We start from the raw sequence: 15,105 nt of genomic DNA on the forward strand, positions 1-15,105 counted from the left end.
AAAAAAAAAAAAGGCAAATGCGACAGCGGGGGAAAGCGATATGTAATGTGAGTCCACGCACCATGTTGGCCAATACCGCCTGCTCAAAGCAACTCGTGCAGCATCTCGGCCGTGACGATGCCGTCCGGGACGTCCGCCCCCGCCACCGCCTTTGTTGAGTGCGGCTGCTGCTCTTGTTCTTGCTGTTGCCGCAGCGCATCGCAGGCGATTAGGGCGTGTTGAATGGCATCCACGAGTTCACACGTGGCATGGCCACGGCTCCGCAATTCGCTCGCGAATGTCATCCACTCGTGAAGGCGCTCGTCGCTGCGTGGCTGCGGCGACTTCGCCTCCGCCCGCAGCGGTGAGGCGAGCCACCACTCGTGTGAGACGCCAAAGTGCACGAGGAAGCGGTCATAGTCCAGCAGCAGCGAGGTCACGGCGTGCCAATCGCCCTGCTGCGCGAGCGCACGAAAGACGACGCTGAAGACGCCGGAGGTGCCAATGATGAGGTGACCTTCCTTCTTCTGCAGGCGATGGAAAGTGTCGAGCGCGCGCTTCCACTGCTTGTCGCGCAGGAGCGACTCCATAAGGGCGGCAGTCGTCGCCGCTGTCTCCTTCACCCCATAATGCGGCCAGTTCTTCGCGAAGACGTCAAGCGCGTGCTGCCAGTCGCTGGCGGCCAAGTACGCATTCCACACGTTGCTGTCGCACATGTGCCGCTCCGCGTGTTTGGTGCGCTTCGGGTCTGTGATAGTGTCAACGACGGACTGCACCTCCTCCAAGGAGGCGCCCATGCGCCGCACTGCCCGCAGAAGTTCCCCCCACGCGATGGACGGCAAATACATCCGCTTCACGTCCTTCGGCACGAAGTGTTGTGCGAGGGCAACGACATCGCGCCACGTTGTGCCTTCATCCGGCTGCAGAATGCTGAAGATCGGGGCGGCGGCAACAGGCAGAAGGGGAATGGGGGACGAAGTTGCCAGCGACACAACGGTGTGGAACGGCGGGCACGCGCCATCATCGCCGCTCAAGACAGTGTGCGCGCGAATGGACTCGCACAGCACCGCAACGTGCATGGAAATGGCCTCGGCTCTCTCCAGAGAGTCGTCCACCTGCCACTGCTGCTGCTGTTGTTGTTGGTACGGCAACACACACTCGTGGTACAGCTGCAGCGCGAGAGACCAGTTCCGCTCTGCGGCTGTGTGAAGCAGAAGCGCAAGCAGCCGCCGCGTGATTGCAGCATCTCCCCCACACGCGGCCTTGACGCACACGTCCAAGTTTCCCGTAAAGACGTGCATCTTTGGCGCCGGCCACCGCCCTCCGCGTTCGTCGTGGTGAAGGTGCTCAATCAGCTGCCGGACCCTCGCGTCCCGCACAGGAACGCCACGCCGCAAGGCCTCCGGCGCGAAGGCGGGCGGCGTCGTTGCGCCACGCACGATACAATGCAGGTTGCGGTCCATCGCGGTGCACGCACGCTCCACAGCGGGGAGCCCCTCGCGCCACGCCCCAAATGCCACGGGTTGCGGCGACGCCCCCAGTTGCACGAGCTGCTGCGGTTGTCGCGAAGCTGCATCCACACGAGCGGCATCCACCGTGACGAGCAGCGATTGCTCGACGGCGGCGCCCTCTTGAAGCCGGCGCTCGCGCATCATCCGCGCGCTCTGTGCTTCCACAAAGGCGTTGATGTACTGCGCCTTGTTGTACGGATTCGTGCCCTCCTTGGCCCTCCGCGCCTTTGTCTTGGTGACGCGTTTGCGCTGCACGTGTGCGGCTGTCCGCAGGCGGTCTCCTGCCGTGGCCCCGTCGACGAACCGTAAGAGCAGAAGCCCACTGCGACGCCACATGTTTGGAATTTCCCGCCCTTCCGTCTGCCGTGTCCGTCTCAGCGCTTGCGGTCAGACCGAGGGATACCAATAAACGTGAAGCGAGTGAGAGCAGTGGGAAAGGGAGAAAAGGTCTTTATGGGATGCATTGGGAACAGTGCAAGCAAAGGAAACACGTCAGTCTGTTGCTGTTTTTTTGTTTGGTTTAGTACCACCTCGCCAGGTTCCACTCGCTGTTCATTCAGCAAGGTGTGTTCGCAGAGAATGAGAGGTGCTGTGTTGCCAGCACGTGAACAGAGAGACATCATTACTTAGAAACGAAAACAAAAGGCAAAATAAAAAAAAAAACTACTCGTCCTCGTGACTCGGACACCGTACTGGGTCAAGCAGCATACACACTGCGTATGGCAGTCATTCCTAGTGTTCCTCTTCTCTTTCCCCTTGTTCTGCTTCATATTCTCAGCCCTCCATCCTCCTGCGACGTGAAAGGGTGGGATGAGTGTAAGGAACTACGACGCCCNCCCCCCCCCTCCTTCTCGCTGGTCATCTTCGCCCTTTCCTTCACGCATGTATCCTTCGTCGCTATCAAGCTGCACTAACGGACACCGTTGCCAGCATCAAAATTTGCTGTTGAGTATTCTCTTCTGTCCTTCTTTGCCAGGTTGTTTTTTTTTTTTATTTGTTGATCTTTCGTTTGCTGCACTGCCGTTTTCTTTCCTTCGCGTTCCTTTTTCGTTGCCCCTGCAACCTCATCAGCGCGAGGGCTCCTCCACGCCGGTCTCCGCAGCGCCGCTGAGCGTTGAAGTGTTCCTCAAGTCAGTCGACAACAACGAGGGCCGCGCGCCCCACGCAGCGCCACTAGTCTCCGCAGCGCGCCTGCTCTTCACAAGCTGCTGCTGCTGGCTACAGAAGCTCTGGGATGTCCGACAGGTCGCGCTGTCGTCACCTGCACATTCCGCCTCATCCGAAATGTAGCGGAACCCCAACCGGACGAGAATGATGCGCACCACACAGACGATAAGTGTCAGCACACTGAGATACACGGCGCCGTAGCTCCGCACCGCATCCTTCAGACGGCAGCGGCCGTAACTCTCGCAGCAGTGCGCAATGTGCCGCTTGAGCAGATCACCCCGCTCAGCAAAGCATGTGGCGTTGCAGTGACGAAGCTCAAAGTACTCATTGTGGTACCCAAGGGTAGGGAGGTACGTACTGCTGCCATTCACAATGTCGTGTGTGTTGTTATTTGTGCTGTCGCCCGGCACGATGCTAATATCACTGACCTCCATGCAATGCGTCAGTGACGATTGGTAGCATTTGCTTGCTTCAAAGTGGGCGCTGGCTCTCCGGATAAAGTACTGGTCCACTGCACCGCTGAGTGCGTAGCAGTAAAAAGCTAGTGACATGGTAGCTGCTGCGCCGAAGATGATAATAAACAACACCGGATAGTGGCGCAGCATCAGGATAAAGAGCATGGCAAGAATACAAGATATAACAGATATCGTTACTCCTAGAGCGTGTTCTGAGGTGATGTCTACCATGAAGGCAACAGTAACGCCGGCATTGATTGTGCTGATCACATCGAGCTGCACACAGGACTGCATGTACATGTGCCGCTGTCGGCGGCGCAGAATTTCTGAGTGGATGATGCCTTTCTTAAACGTCCGCCACCCAAACGACTTGGACACCGTCCAGTACGTGCAGCACGAAGCCAGAAGCAGAGCAGCGCTTACGATAAGCAGGACTTGAATGCTAAGCGCCATCTTGTCGGAGAGATAATCAAAGTTCCTCGTCAGCACAAAGTAAACAACACGAGCGACCTGAAGTAATACAGTTATAAGGTGACATATCAGCAGCCCGGTGTTCTCGTACCGTGTAGCTCGAAGGGAAAAGCAAACAGTGAGCAGTCCATTGAGAATAAAGCAAATAATACTGAAGGATATATCTGGTGTAATATCCTCATTTACCAGGCACCCCTCACACGCGGAGCCGTCATCAACTTTGGATTGGTGCTGTACACTCAGCAGCTCCTCAAGGATCATAATAGTGGCTGCCATCACAAGGATACCGGCTGCATAGCTCAGTATGCAGAGCCCCTGCGAGACGTAAGGGAGATCACCGGAGAAGACATTTAAAAAGCGCCAGAGGCGTATGATCTTCCTGCAGAGACAGTTTCTGCGGCATCCCCGTCGGTCATGGTACTCGTGTCGTGATGAAACATTGTGTTCCTCCGCATTCAGTGACGCTTCTAGCTCGGTATTGCACTTGCGAACCCCAAGGAACTCACTGCAGCAGGATGGGCAGCAGCAACAACAGAAGTAGCAGCATTCATCGCCCGAATCCCCCACTTCATCATTTGTGTTGTCCTCATTGTCGCCATTATTTCGCAACTTCACAACCTCATATCTAACTGAGTGACTCGAGTACTCCCATCGCTCGTCGTGGCTCTCGCGGTTTGACGCAGCGCCATCATGCAAGTTCAACACTGTGTCGGTGCCTTTGAGCGGATGCCATCGGCCGACCCGCTGACCGGAACCACACACCATCGAAGGGTCGAAGCTCGACCGCTGGAGAGCACCTTCATCGGCGCTATCCATCCTAGGGTGCGGGTGTCGCGGCACACTTATGGGATAGCGCAATGTCCGTAGGTCCAGTTGTTCCGCCTCCTGTGTTGCCATCGGGGTGCTGCGGTCACACGGCTCCTTTTCAGAGCTGGTATCTTTCTTGTCATCAGTATCGTTTGAAGGAGTGGGCAGGCACGAACCACCCTCCTCTTCGCTTTTTCCAGACGGCATGATGAACTCTAAGGGAGGTGAATGCCGAAGGTTCTCCTCGGCGTCCAGCGTAAAAAAGTAAGCCGCCATACTATTCCGCATAGAGCTAGGAGTGCCTCGAGTTGACAGATTGACTGGGCCTAAATCATCTTCTACACCTATGTTTGGGCCCGTCATCTTGGGTGCGTGGTCGATCTGCTGGCGTTGAGTCTCCTTATGAATACAACTCCACCTTTGGCGCAGGAAAGTCTCCATGGGGGATGGAAAACATGCTAGAGGTGGGGTGAGTGAGTTTGGTATTACGGGTGTGCAATGTGCCTGTAGGCAGGAGCACATCTGAGGTGTACTCCCCGCTTGTTTTTCTTCAGAGTTTGCTGGTGTGACGGCACACTGATGTTGCAGTCTCACTGCAGCTGTCTCCTGGATCACGGGGCTCACACCTGCTGCAGCCGTAAGGGATGAAGAAAGGGCTGGTGCCACGAGCATCTGCTGTGGTTGCGGTTGCAGTCCTTGCTGGGGCCCCTGTGGCGCCGCCTCCTCGTCATTGCCACCACGACTGCCCAGCATTCTCAGCCGGCGATTCGGAGCGCAATGCAGTGAATCAACGTCCTTCAATGGGACCCTGTGAGATTTACCAAAATGACTTCTCCAAGTATATGCGGGTCAAAACTGAGGCCCAAGAAAATGGCAACGGCAAAATAAATAAAAAACGAGGGGTAAGAGCAACAACAGCAACAGCAACAAAATTAATAAGAGACCAATCTAAATTTTATTTTCTGCAGGCGGTACAACAGGCCAGGAATGACACGCGCTGTGCCGAAATTTCCGGTAGAGAAACCCCCACAACGAGGCGGAGTGGCAATGCTTTTGTGGGGTAGAAAGGGAGACACACAACAGCGCACACCGATCAAAAGCAAAACGCCATCCAAGCCCACACACATAAACACACAAAAAAAAAAAAGATGGAAGTGATACACATTGACGGACAATCATGTTTAGGTGGTTCCAAGATACCGCAAAGGAACACACCCACTGCACGCTGTTCAGTCTCTCCCTCCGTGTATGTGTGTGTGTGTGTATATGTGTGTCTCGTTTCTATACATTCTCCAGAGCAGGCGAGACCGACGGCGACAGCGACGGTACAGGCGGCACCAAAATCGCCGGCAGCGGTTCGCCCGTCACAATATTGTAGCCATGTGGGTTGTTGCGCTCCACCAACCGCCGCTGCCGCGCAAAGTATATGTGCTCCTCCACCGCGTGCTGGTGCTCGTGGCGGCGTAACGCCTCTAGCGTCCTGTACTGCCGCGTGACAGTGTCTCGCCCGTCCCCTGGCTCGTTGCGGATGGAGAGGCCTGCTATTTGCGCCTTGTGGCGCTGCTCCCTCTGGAACTCCTCCTCGCGGCGCTCCATTAGTTTCATCTCGCGCTCGTTGTGGCGCTGCTGCCGCACCGCGAGTGCGCACTGCTGCCGCTTCGCCTTCTCGTTGCGCTCGCGCCGCAGCTCCTCCGCCGGCGTGAGCAGTGGGTGCAGGCGGTGGGCATCGCTCATGTAGCCCTCGCCGCCGGGCTGCTGCTCCATGGGGTGGAGGTAGCCGGGGTAGTGCTGCAGCGCGTCCGCTTCGTGGCGCCGCAGGCCCCGCCGGCCGACGGGTTTCAGGTAGAGCGGCGGCTCTGAGCCGAATAGCATCGCGACGTTCTTTCTTTCTTTCTCTCTTTGTGTACGGGTGTAGTTCCCTGCGACCTTATGTTTCCCCGTCCAGTGGCTGCCCTAAAGGCCACACAGTCCAATGCAAAATACACACAACGGGCCGGTGACGCAATTTAGCCGGAGCCCTGGCTGGAATTGCTGCGGCGCCCCGTCCAGAGCTGCAGAAGAATGAGAGGAAGCAAAAACGCAATCATGCCTAGACGTGGATGCGCAGGCATCCATGCACACTGAGGCAGCAGAGCTGTGCTAGCAGGCATCGAGGCAACAGTGGGGCTGCACCCACACCCGACAGCACCACCTCCAAACGTGCATAGTGCACCTTTTTTTTCTGCTGCGGGTTTCGCGCTTCGAGTGTGAGAGCAGTTTCGTTTAATCTAAGCAGGGAAAATAAACGGAGGAGTTAACGAGTGTGCAAAGTACTGCGCAGAAGCAGCGCAAGAGAAAAGCAACAACGACAACGAAAAAAAAAGGGGGGAGTGGGGTGTAGAAGAGCACAGGGAGGGAAGTAGGAAGCATGAAGCTGCGAATAGGGCGCAGCCGCTCCTCACACATCCCCCCCTCCCCCTTTGTTTTGAGGCATACGCTCAGCGCCTCGCCTCCTCGTGCTCCCGGGCAACAGCACCGCTGCCCTCCACCCCACCCATGCGCCGATGCAGACCGGTGTGTGCTGCAGAGGTGCTGTTGGCTTCTGTTTATCATTTCTCCTTTCATTTCATTTTCCTACTCCTCCTCCTCCTCCTCCTCCCNCTCTCGCTCTCCCTCTCTACATCACCTAGGCCTGCTTCCCCCAATTCATAGACACATATCCCCACACACAGTGAGAGAAAAGGCGAGGAGTACAAGCACGCACGCATGCGCAGAAGCAAGAGTACCAAGAGAGGAATACTACTTTTTTTCTTATGCTTTACCTATTTGCTTCACACACACACGCACAAACCCAGATTCTCTTCTGTCCATTTGCTGATTATTAGCATTAGTCTCTTTTCTTTCTCGCTCCCTCTCCCCCACCTACGCTCTTGATCTCTGTGTGTATATTTTTACTGTGCCTCTCCGCTGCCAGAGCCAGTTATGCGCACCGCAGGGGGGCCTGCCTTCCCTGCAGCCCGTCAGTGTCGACGCACGCCCCTCCTCCACCACCACACGCCGCTCGGCCGCTTAAATTCGTTGTGGTTCCTTCTTTCACATTTTTGTTGTTGATTTGGGACCTCTACTCCGTTGAGGGGACAGAGCCGCATTGCGAACTACTTGCATTTGGCCTATGAGTTGGTTCCTTCTCTCTCTCCCTCTCTTCCTCGCATATTTCTTCACCTGTCTGTGTAAGCACAAGCGTATGTGTTTATGCAGCACCCTGTTACAGCTGCCAGTGATGGAAAGAGAACCCCCCACACACACACAGACAGGCAGACAGACAGACAGACAGACAGACGGACAGAGATTACCACCATCAAAGCAACAATTTAAAAAGACCTTTCTTTCTCTTCGTTATTCACGCGTTCTGCCATCCCCTCTGCATCTTCTTGTTGTGAAAGGGGAAGAGCTGGGGGAAGTAACGCGGCGGCTTGCAGCAGGAAGTCGCAGGCGACAGCGGCAACGCATCCACATTGGCAGAAATCTTGAGTACAGGGGTGTGAAGGAACCAAGCGCACACACACACACACACAGAGAGATGAAAATAAGACAACAGGAGCCGACAAACGTAAAAACAAAAAGCTCTGGGTGCACCCAGACAACAATAACAACAACAAAGACNGTGAAAGGGGAAGAGCTGGGGGAAGTAACGCGGCGGCTTGCAGCAGGAAGTCGCAGGCGACAGCGGCAACGCATCCACATTGGCAGAAAGCTTGAGTACAGGGGTGTGAAGGAACCAAGCGCACACACACACACACACACACACACAGAGAGAGAGATGAAAATAAGACAACAGGAGCCGACAAACGTAAAAACAAAAAGCTCTGGGTGCACCCAGACAACAATAACAACAACAAAGACACGTTTCGCCAGACTAATTCCACGTGTTGGTCCCACTTATTCCTTGCTTTCTCCTCTTTCTTCCTCCGCTTTCCTAACCCCTGCATCTGTTCAATCCGTGTGCCCTCAGACTCCCACCACTTCTTGCTGCGGGAGCACGGCGGCAGCGATGCCTCTCAAAAAACTATAAGAAGGCGCCGCGCAATCAAGCCAATCAGAGAGCAGCACCCAACAACAAAAAAAACACAAGCGCCGGACCGACCAAACGACCAAAACACCTGCAGCATGAGCATCTCGTCAATGCGTGCACGCGCACTCCACTATCCTCAAGTGGGGTACGGTCAGTCCTGGTCATTGCTTGCATGCAGCTGAGCTTGAAACGCCACACAACGTGCCGCCTCGTCGTCGGGGATCGGAGCGTCCCTGAGCGAGTCCAACCCGCGCTGCAGCGCCTGTTCGGCATCTTCCTCCGACGGCGGGCTCCCCACATCAGCCGGAGCAGCCATATCGACAGTCGTAGCAATGTTAGAGGTGGTGGCAGTGGCTGTGAGCTGCTGCTGTCGATTCGGCACATGCACAAGCGGCGGCGGTGGGGTGCGGCCCTCCGCTACAACCCGTCGCAAAGGCGGCGGCGCCCCGGCGGACGCCGGCATTAACTGCAGCAGCTCTTCCGGCGCGCAGGGCAGCGGCTCCTCGTGGAAAAAGGGATGCTCGAGTGCTTGGCGGGCGGAGGGGCGGCCGGCCGGGTTCCAGCGGAAGATGCGCTTCAGCAAGTCGAGCCCGCTCGCTGGCAGTGTTGGCCCCGTGGCGTAAGCGCACGACGAGAAGACCTGTTCGAGTGTGCACTCACGGTTATAATGGTTTATCGAGCGCATCAGCTGCACTACGTTCGGCATCTTGTACAGCCCACTAAAGCTCTCTTCGGTGGGGATGCCAAGAATGTCGCACAACTTGGCGAAGTGCTTTGTTTCCTCCTCCGCTCGAAAGAGCGGCTCCTTGAGGAATATTTCCGCCATGATGCAGCCCAGCGACCACACGTCCATCTTGTACGAGTAGTCGCACACACCAAAGTGCAACTCCGGCGCGCGGTACATTAGAGTGACAACAGTAGGAGTCAGCGACTCGCCCTCACGGTAGTGGCGGCCCAGTCCAAAGTCGCATAGCTTCACAACGCCTTGGGGATCAATGAGAATGTTAGAGGTTTTGATGTCGCGGTGCAAGATACGATGATCGTGAAGGAAAGCCAAGCCTTCAAATAGTTGTTGCATGATGCACTTTGCACGAGAGAGAAAAATGCGAGCTGCATCTGGGTGTTTATTTCTGGAGCTCAGATGCAAGTACATGCCCTTCTCGTCACGAAAGTGAATTAACGATTTGAGGTTGAATGGGCAGTATTCCATGACCAGGTATACATCTTCTACCTTCTCATTGCTTTCGAGCTGCCCCTGCGGCAGCGCCAGAGCCCCATTCGAGGAAGCGGTGTTGGGAGCATCACTGCTGCTGTTTTTGCTCGGCGGCACCTGCTCCAAGTCCAGAGTGCCCTCACCACCCTTATCACGGTGGGGCATGCTGCTGTTGCCACTGCCGCTACTGCTCACCACTCCAGCCCCTCCATGTGCCTGCCTTTTCGTGTCAGCCTTCTCAGATGTAATCACAACCTCTCGGGCATGGACAATGTTCGGGTGCCGCATCCGGAGCAAAAGATCAATTTCCCGCAAGAGAAAAGGTGGAAACCCGACCTGCGACTCTAAACGCCAACGCTTCCTGACCTTCTTTAATGCATATAATTTTACTCCACCGGCCTCCGGCACCTCACTATTTTTGCCAAAGGCGGAAGATGTTGCCTTTTCGGCTTTGTACACAACACCGTACACACCCTCTGCAATCTTGCTTTTCAGCACGTACTCGTGGTTAGAGCGGCATGGCACACGCGGCTTTCCAGAGACGAGAATGCACTCACCTCTATGGCCGCCGCTCCTGTTGACCGAGCCATGAGCATCTCCGTTGGCTGTTTCTCCTTTTCCCACAAGCTCCTCTCTCGAAATAAGATACTTTGCGGCTATGTCAGGCCAAAAGTAAGAAGCTGCAATGGAAAGAGAATTATCAACAGGGGTTTTTTTTCTTACCTCTGTTTCATTGGAGATTGAGGCGCCATCCAATTGATGGTCGCCTTCCTGTTGTTCTTGTTGTTGTTGCTGTTGCTGCTGCCTCTCAATAACATCGTCATTATTCCCTTTGGTTAGTTCTTCATAGGAGCGGGCCCGTTTCCGACGCAGTGCGTTCTTGTGGCCTCTGCATACCAGCATCTCAAGCAACTCCACTGCGTTTTTCGTCGTAAATGGTGCACACAGTGGATCTGTCTCGCAGTCCCTGTACTTCAGCACCGCGCTGGGTGGAGAGACGAATGGCGGCGGCAAATTGGCGATGGGGATGGATGCAACACCTCTTCCCACCGGTGCGGTCTGCTGGGTTGGGAATGATGCGCCTTGTGCATTTGCTGTTGCTGGGGCCGGCACTGGCTGGGGACTTATGGTGGCTTCTCCCCCTGGAGTCACACGCGATTTTAACTTCTCTAGCCGCTTTCGGATATGGTCCGACATGATGTGATGATGGCGCTGTAATTATTGCCTCCTCCGCAGATTTTGTTGTTATCGTCGTCGCTGCACTGTCTTTTTTTTTGTGATTGTTGGTGTCTCTTTTTTTTTTTCTTTGTTGTTTGGATTTTGCTTTTGCGAAGTGGATTCAAGAGGAAGAGCTCAACTCTTTTTTTTTTCTTTTAAGTTCTCTGCTGATCGTTAGTGCAATGTCCCTCTATCAGGCACGACTACCCGGCCTCTCTCTTTGCAGGAGCCTCGCTTAACAAAGTGAAGAGAATTCAAAAGGGAAGAAGCAAATACATCACGCTAAAAGTTTGTGGTGTCTTATCCCTGCGGAGACACACACACACACACACAGGCACACGGGCACATCCAAACGAGCATGGGAGGAATCACGCCAATATATATTCAGCACACGTATATATGTATATATATATACCCAACGGAATTGAAGGAGGGCGAGGAGGAAACAAACACACCTGCAGACGAGAATCCTCCACGCGCCACCACTAAAACTTGTGCTCTTCTACATTGTGCGAGCTGTTCACACTCTACTTACATCAATGCCGCACGTGCCGCCACCTCTTTCTCCCCACCCACCCCCCTGGCATCTTCCTCAACTTCGGCGTGTTGCCCCCTCCACATGGACGTCGTCTCACACCCCCACCCCCCACCTCATCCTAAGCAGCGGTTTTCATAGCTTTGTTTGCCGCTTGTGATAGAAGAGTGCGTCGGCCAGCGCCGTCACCGGGTCTTCCGGGCGCTGCCGCACGACCTGCGCCATGAGTGGCGTGAGGCTCGGCATTACGTAGCGCATTAAGTACATGTTCACTGGAATGGAATCGACGCCAGCCACCGTTACCAGCGTCTCCTTCGCCTCGTAGTAGCGAAGTATGCGCCGCTCCTCCTCAACGGCGGCAACCTCGTTGGAGTGGGCAACGTCAGCGAGCACCTCCTCAACAGCACAGAGCCGATCCAGTTCCTTCTCCTCGTGTCTGAGTTCCAGCACCAGACGCGTGCGCGCCTCCTCCGCATCTTGCATCTCGCCGATCACCATGCCGCAACTTCCCCGGCCAATGTTGCTGAGGATGCTCCAGCGGAGGGTCTCGCAGTATGTGCCGAGGTCCGCTGTCGCGGTGACGTTGGAATTAGAGGTGGCGTCGTGGGATGCACCCTTCTTGTGACAGACTGCTGCTGGCACCGCAGGGAGGGCAGACACGATCAGCACGGAGGCCTTGCGTGGTGCCTTCTCACCGCTGTCGTCACCAACCTTTTCGGCGGCGGCGGCGTCGTCCTCTACCTTTTCTGCCGCCACTGTCTGGAACCAGGAGAGCAGCGACTCGCATGGTGGTGCTGCAGGACGGTTGTGTGTCTTGTAGCACGTGAGCTGCTCATAGAAGTCCTTCGCGGCGACGCCCGCCCCTGCTGCGGACATCTGCGCTCGCAGAACGCCATCGCTGCAGGTCAAGGAGATGAAGCAGTCAGGGAAAAAGGCGTCGTGTGTTGGGGCGAGCGCCTCCTCAGCCGACAGGAACGATCTGCCGGTCATGGCCTCGAGCATCTCCTGCTGCTGCGCGTCGTCCAGCTCAGCAAGGTCAGGCAACGGGAATGTGGCATCGCATGGTGCCTGCGGCGCTCCTCCCGCCTCTTCCTCTTCCTCGCGCTCTCGGCGCAACTTGGGCCGCTGCAACTCCTTCTGTTCGTCGGTGTCGGCTAGGAATATAAGGCGGGCCTGCCGCACGCTCTCGGGGAAGCCGTCGAGGATGTAGCCCTGGCTTCTGCAGTCATTCTGACGTAGCCGCCAGCGCACCATCACAGCGAGCGCCTCGTCGAGGTAGCGAATAACTGGCGGCGGTGCAGCTGCGGCAGCGGCAGCGGCAGCGGCAGCGGCAGCAGCAGCGGCCTTTTCTTTCTCTCGCCGCTTCCTCCTTCTGCTGATGCCATCGTCATCGTCACCACCATATTCCTCGTCTTCTTCCTCCTCTTCCTCGTCGCCGGGACTCTTTGGGCGTGGCGGGAACTCGCCGTCCACAAGGCGCAGCGTCAGCAGTTTCGTGGCGAAGCGGTACTCCTCACGCAGCGTTGCGATGCGGCGCCGCTCCTCCTCATTCAACTTCCGCGCTGCTGCTGCGGCCTTTGCGTCGGCCTCCTCGTCATCGCCGTACTCCTCCTCCTCCTCCTCTTCTTCTTCCTCGTCCTCGGGTGGCTGCAGCAGCAGGGCTTCCGTGATCGTCTCGGGCACCTGTTCGCCTGCATTATCCGTCTCGCCCGGTCCCTCTTCATCGCCCTCCTCCTCCTCCTCGTCGCCGTCGTCTTCACCGCTCTCGGCAGATGCAGCAGCATCGTCATCTTCACCATCACCCTCCTCATCCTCCTCTTCTTCTTCCTCACCTTCCTCGGCCTCGGCGCGTGCACGCTTTGCACTCTCCAGCTCGCGGCGAATCTGCTCCTCGTGGGCCTCCTTCCGCCGCGCACGCCGTCGCAGCAGAATCTCCACCAGCTCCGCACGCACGCTCGCCACGTACGCCTCGTACGCCGCCGTGATACTCTCCATCGTCAGTCGCGGTATGTTGAACACACCCGCCAGCCTGCACGCAACGTCGTTCCTCCCGCTGAACGGCGGGCCGGAGATAACAAGGCGCAGCGGATTCAGCAGCCGCTCCGCCTTGAACTCCTGCACCACCTTGTCGACATTCGCGAAGAATCCGCCAAGGGAGACCCACTCCGCCTCCTCGAGCAGCGCGAGAACGGCACCGGGCTCGCAGCGCATATTCACGGCACTGAACCAATTTGCCAACCCGTGCGGCGGCTCCACCACAAGTCCTTCCTCCGCGTTTGGCGACCCGCCCTCAGCAGCCATCGCCTGCCTGTCAGCCTCCAGCTGAGACATAGAATTCTCTATTATCCGAAGACTTGCCATGAGACGATACTCGCGGTCCTCCTCGTCCTCCATTTCTTCCTCGCGCCTCCGGATACTCTCGACGGCGTGACGCTCACGTCGAATCGCGTCCTCCACCATCTTTTCCCGCATAGACCGCTCCAAGAATTCTTGCTGCCGTTGCGTCTCCATGAAGGACTGGTGCTCGCGGTCAATTGCGGGGTCCGTGATTTCCAGATTACCGCCAATGAAATCTTGTATGCCCTGCAGGAGCTCCGCCTGCGTGTTGTTGCCGTGGTCGACGGCGAACATGTAGCGGTCCTCCAGTGTGTCGTATGAGGAGCCGACGAGGTAGATGATACGTGAGAGGTCCTTGACGTGTATGGTGGGGACGTAGTTGGACCCGTTGCCGTACTGCAGCAGCGTCTCGTGGCGCCAGGCGGCGTGGAAGTACGGGGCCAGCAGGTCCTCACCGCCGCCGTACGGCAGGCCGGCCCACAGCACGTACGTGTGCAGCGTCTCCGAGTTGGCGTGCTTCACCGCGTGCTCGAGCTTCCGCCACACGTGGTAGCGCAGGTCTGGGTAGCGCTTGTGGTACTCCTCCTCCGTCCACACCTTTATTTCCAGCTCCTCTTCCTCCTCCTCCTCCTCCTCCTCCTCTTCTGCTGCCTCCGTGTCACCGTCGTCATCGTCCTCGCTGTGGGCACGCGCAGCTTCCCGCTCGGCGCGTCGCGCCGCTCGTTCCAACTCCCGCTCGTGGATGTCCGTCTGCGTCCACGTGAGCACGTTGGACACGAGCACGAAGGTCTTCTCCACCTCGTAGTGTGTGCCACGCAGAACCTTGATGGCGCAGTCAGCCTCGAACGCATCCTCCTCAAGAATGGCGATGATGATGTCGTAGGACAGCACACGGGCGCGGAACACCTCGTCACTGATCATGCCGTGACGCGGCATGACAGAGTTGAGAAACGGCTGCATTGTGGGTGGCACCGCCGCCCCGTTTGCCTCAGAGTCATCACCACCACCACCACCACCACCACCACCAACGCCACCAGCGGCGGGAGCGGCATCATCAGCGGCTGCCTTCTGGTGCGGCTGCCATTGCGGGTGGTGGTAGAGCGTGCCGTCGATGAGGTACTCCTTCGCCTCGAAGAAGCGGCGGCAGACTTGGATGCCCACGAAAGAGTCGGCGTTCAGCACCAAAACGCGCTTCATCTATTTGCAAGAACCGCAAAGGCTTTTTTTGTTATATGTTCGTCCGTCTAGACCCAGACTCCCCTAGCTCTCTCTCTCTCTCTCTCCCTGGCACAGAGGCACAGCCACTCTATCTATTCGGCGGCTTCTACCTTTGATAACGCAAGCAAACAGACAAAAAAAAA

General features: G+C 56.7%; 5 protein-coding genes across 5 annotated transcripts; all 5 read right to left on the minus strand.

Moving 5' to 3' along the window:
* Positions 1 to 83: 83 nt before the first annotated feature.
* Positions 84 to 1,826, minus strand: DQ04_00561080 (hypothetical protein; the record flags this gene model as incomplete). Its single annotated transcript, XM_009309255.1, has 1 exon — positions 84 to 1,826. The coding sequence occupies one exon, from the start codon at positions 1,824 to 1,826 to the stop codon at positions 84 to 86; it is 1,743 nt and encodes a 580-aa protein (XP_009307530.1).
* Positions 1,827 to 2,557: 731 nt separating this feature from the next.
* Positions 2,558 to 5,143, minus strand: DQ04_00561090 (hypothetical protein; the record flags this gene model as incomplete). Its single annotated transcript, XM_009309256.1, has 1 exon — positions 2,558 to 5,143. The coding sequence occupies one exon, from the start codon at positions 5,141 to 5,143 to the stop codon at positions 2,558 to 2,560; it is 2,586 nt and encodes an 861-aa protein (XP_009307531.1).
* Positions 5,144 to 5,671: 528 nt separating this feature from the next.
* On the minus strand, positions 5,672 to 6,262 carry DQ04_00561100 (Variant surface glycoprotein; the record flags this gene model as incomplete). Its single annotated transcript, XM_009309257.1, has 1 exon — positions 5,672 to 6,262. One exon carries the CDS (start codon positions 6,260 to 6,262, stop codon positions 5,672 to 5,674), a length of 591 nt encoding a protein of 196 aa, XP_009307532.1.
* Positions 6,263 to 8,592: 2,330 nt separating this feature from the next.
* DQ04_00561110 (protein kinase) lies at positions 8,593 to 10,851 on the minus strand (the record flags this gene model as incomplete). Its single annotated transcript, XM_009309258.1, has 1 exon — positions 8,593 to 10,851. One exon carries the CDS (start codon positions 10,849 to 10,851, stop codon positions 8,593 to 8,595), a length of 2,259 nt encoding a protein of 752 aa, XP_009307533.1.
* Positions 10,852 to 11,542: 691 nt separating this feature from the next.
* On the minus strand, positions 11,543 to 14,941 carry DQ04_00561120 (hypothetical protein; the record flags this gene model as incomplete). The annotated part of the gene is made up of 1 exon (XM_009309259.1): positions 11,543 to 14,941. One exon carries the CDS (start codon positions 14,939 to 14,941, stop codon positions 11,543 to 11,545), a length of 3,399 nt encoding a protein of 1,132 aa, XP_009307534.1.
* Between the last annotated feature and the right edge of the window lie 164 nt (positions 14,942 to 15,105).

This window comes from Trypanosoma grayi (genome assembly GCF_000691245.1).
Source record: "Trypanosoma grayi strain ANR4 Tgr_56_V1, whole genome shotgun sequence".
In the NCBI taxonomy this organism is placed as follows: Eukaryota; Euglenozoa; class Kinetoplastea; order Trypanosomatida; family Trypanosomatidae; genus Trypanosoma; species Trypanosoma grayi.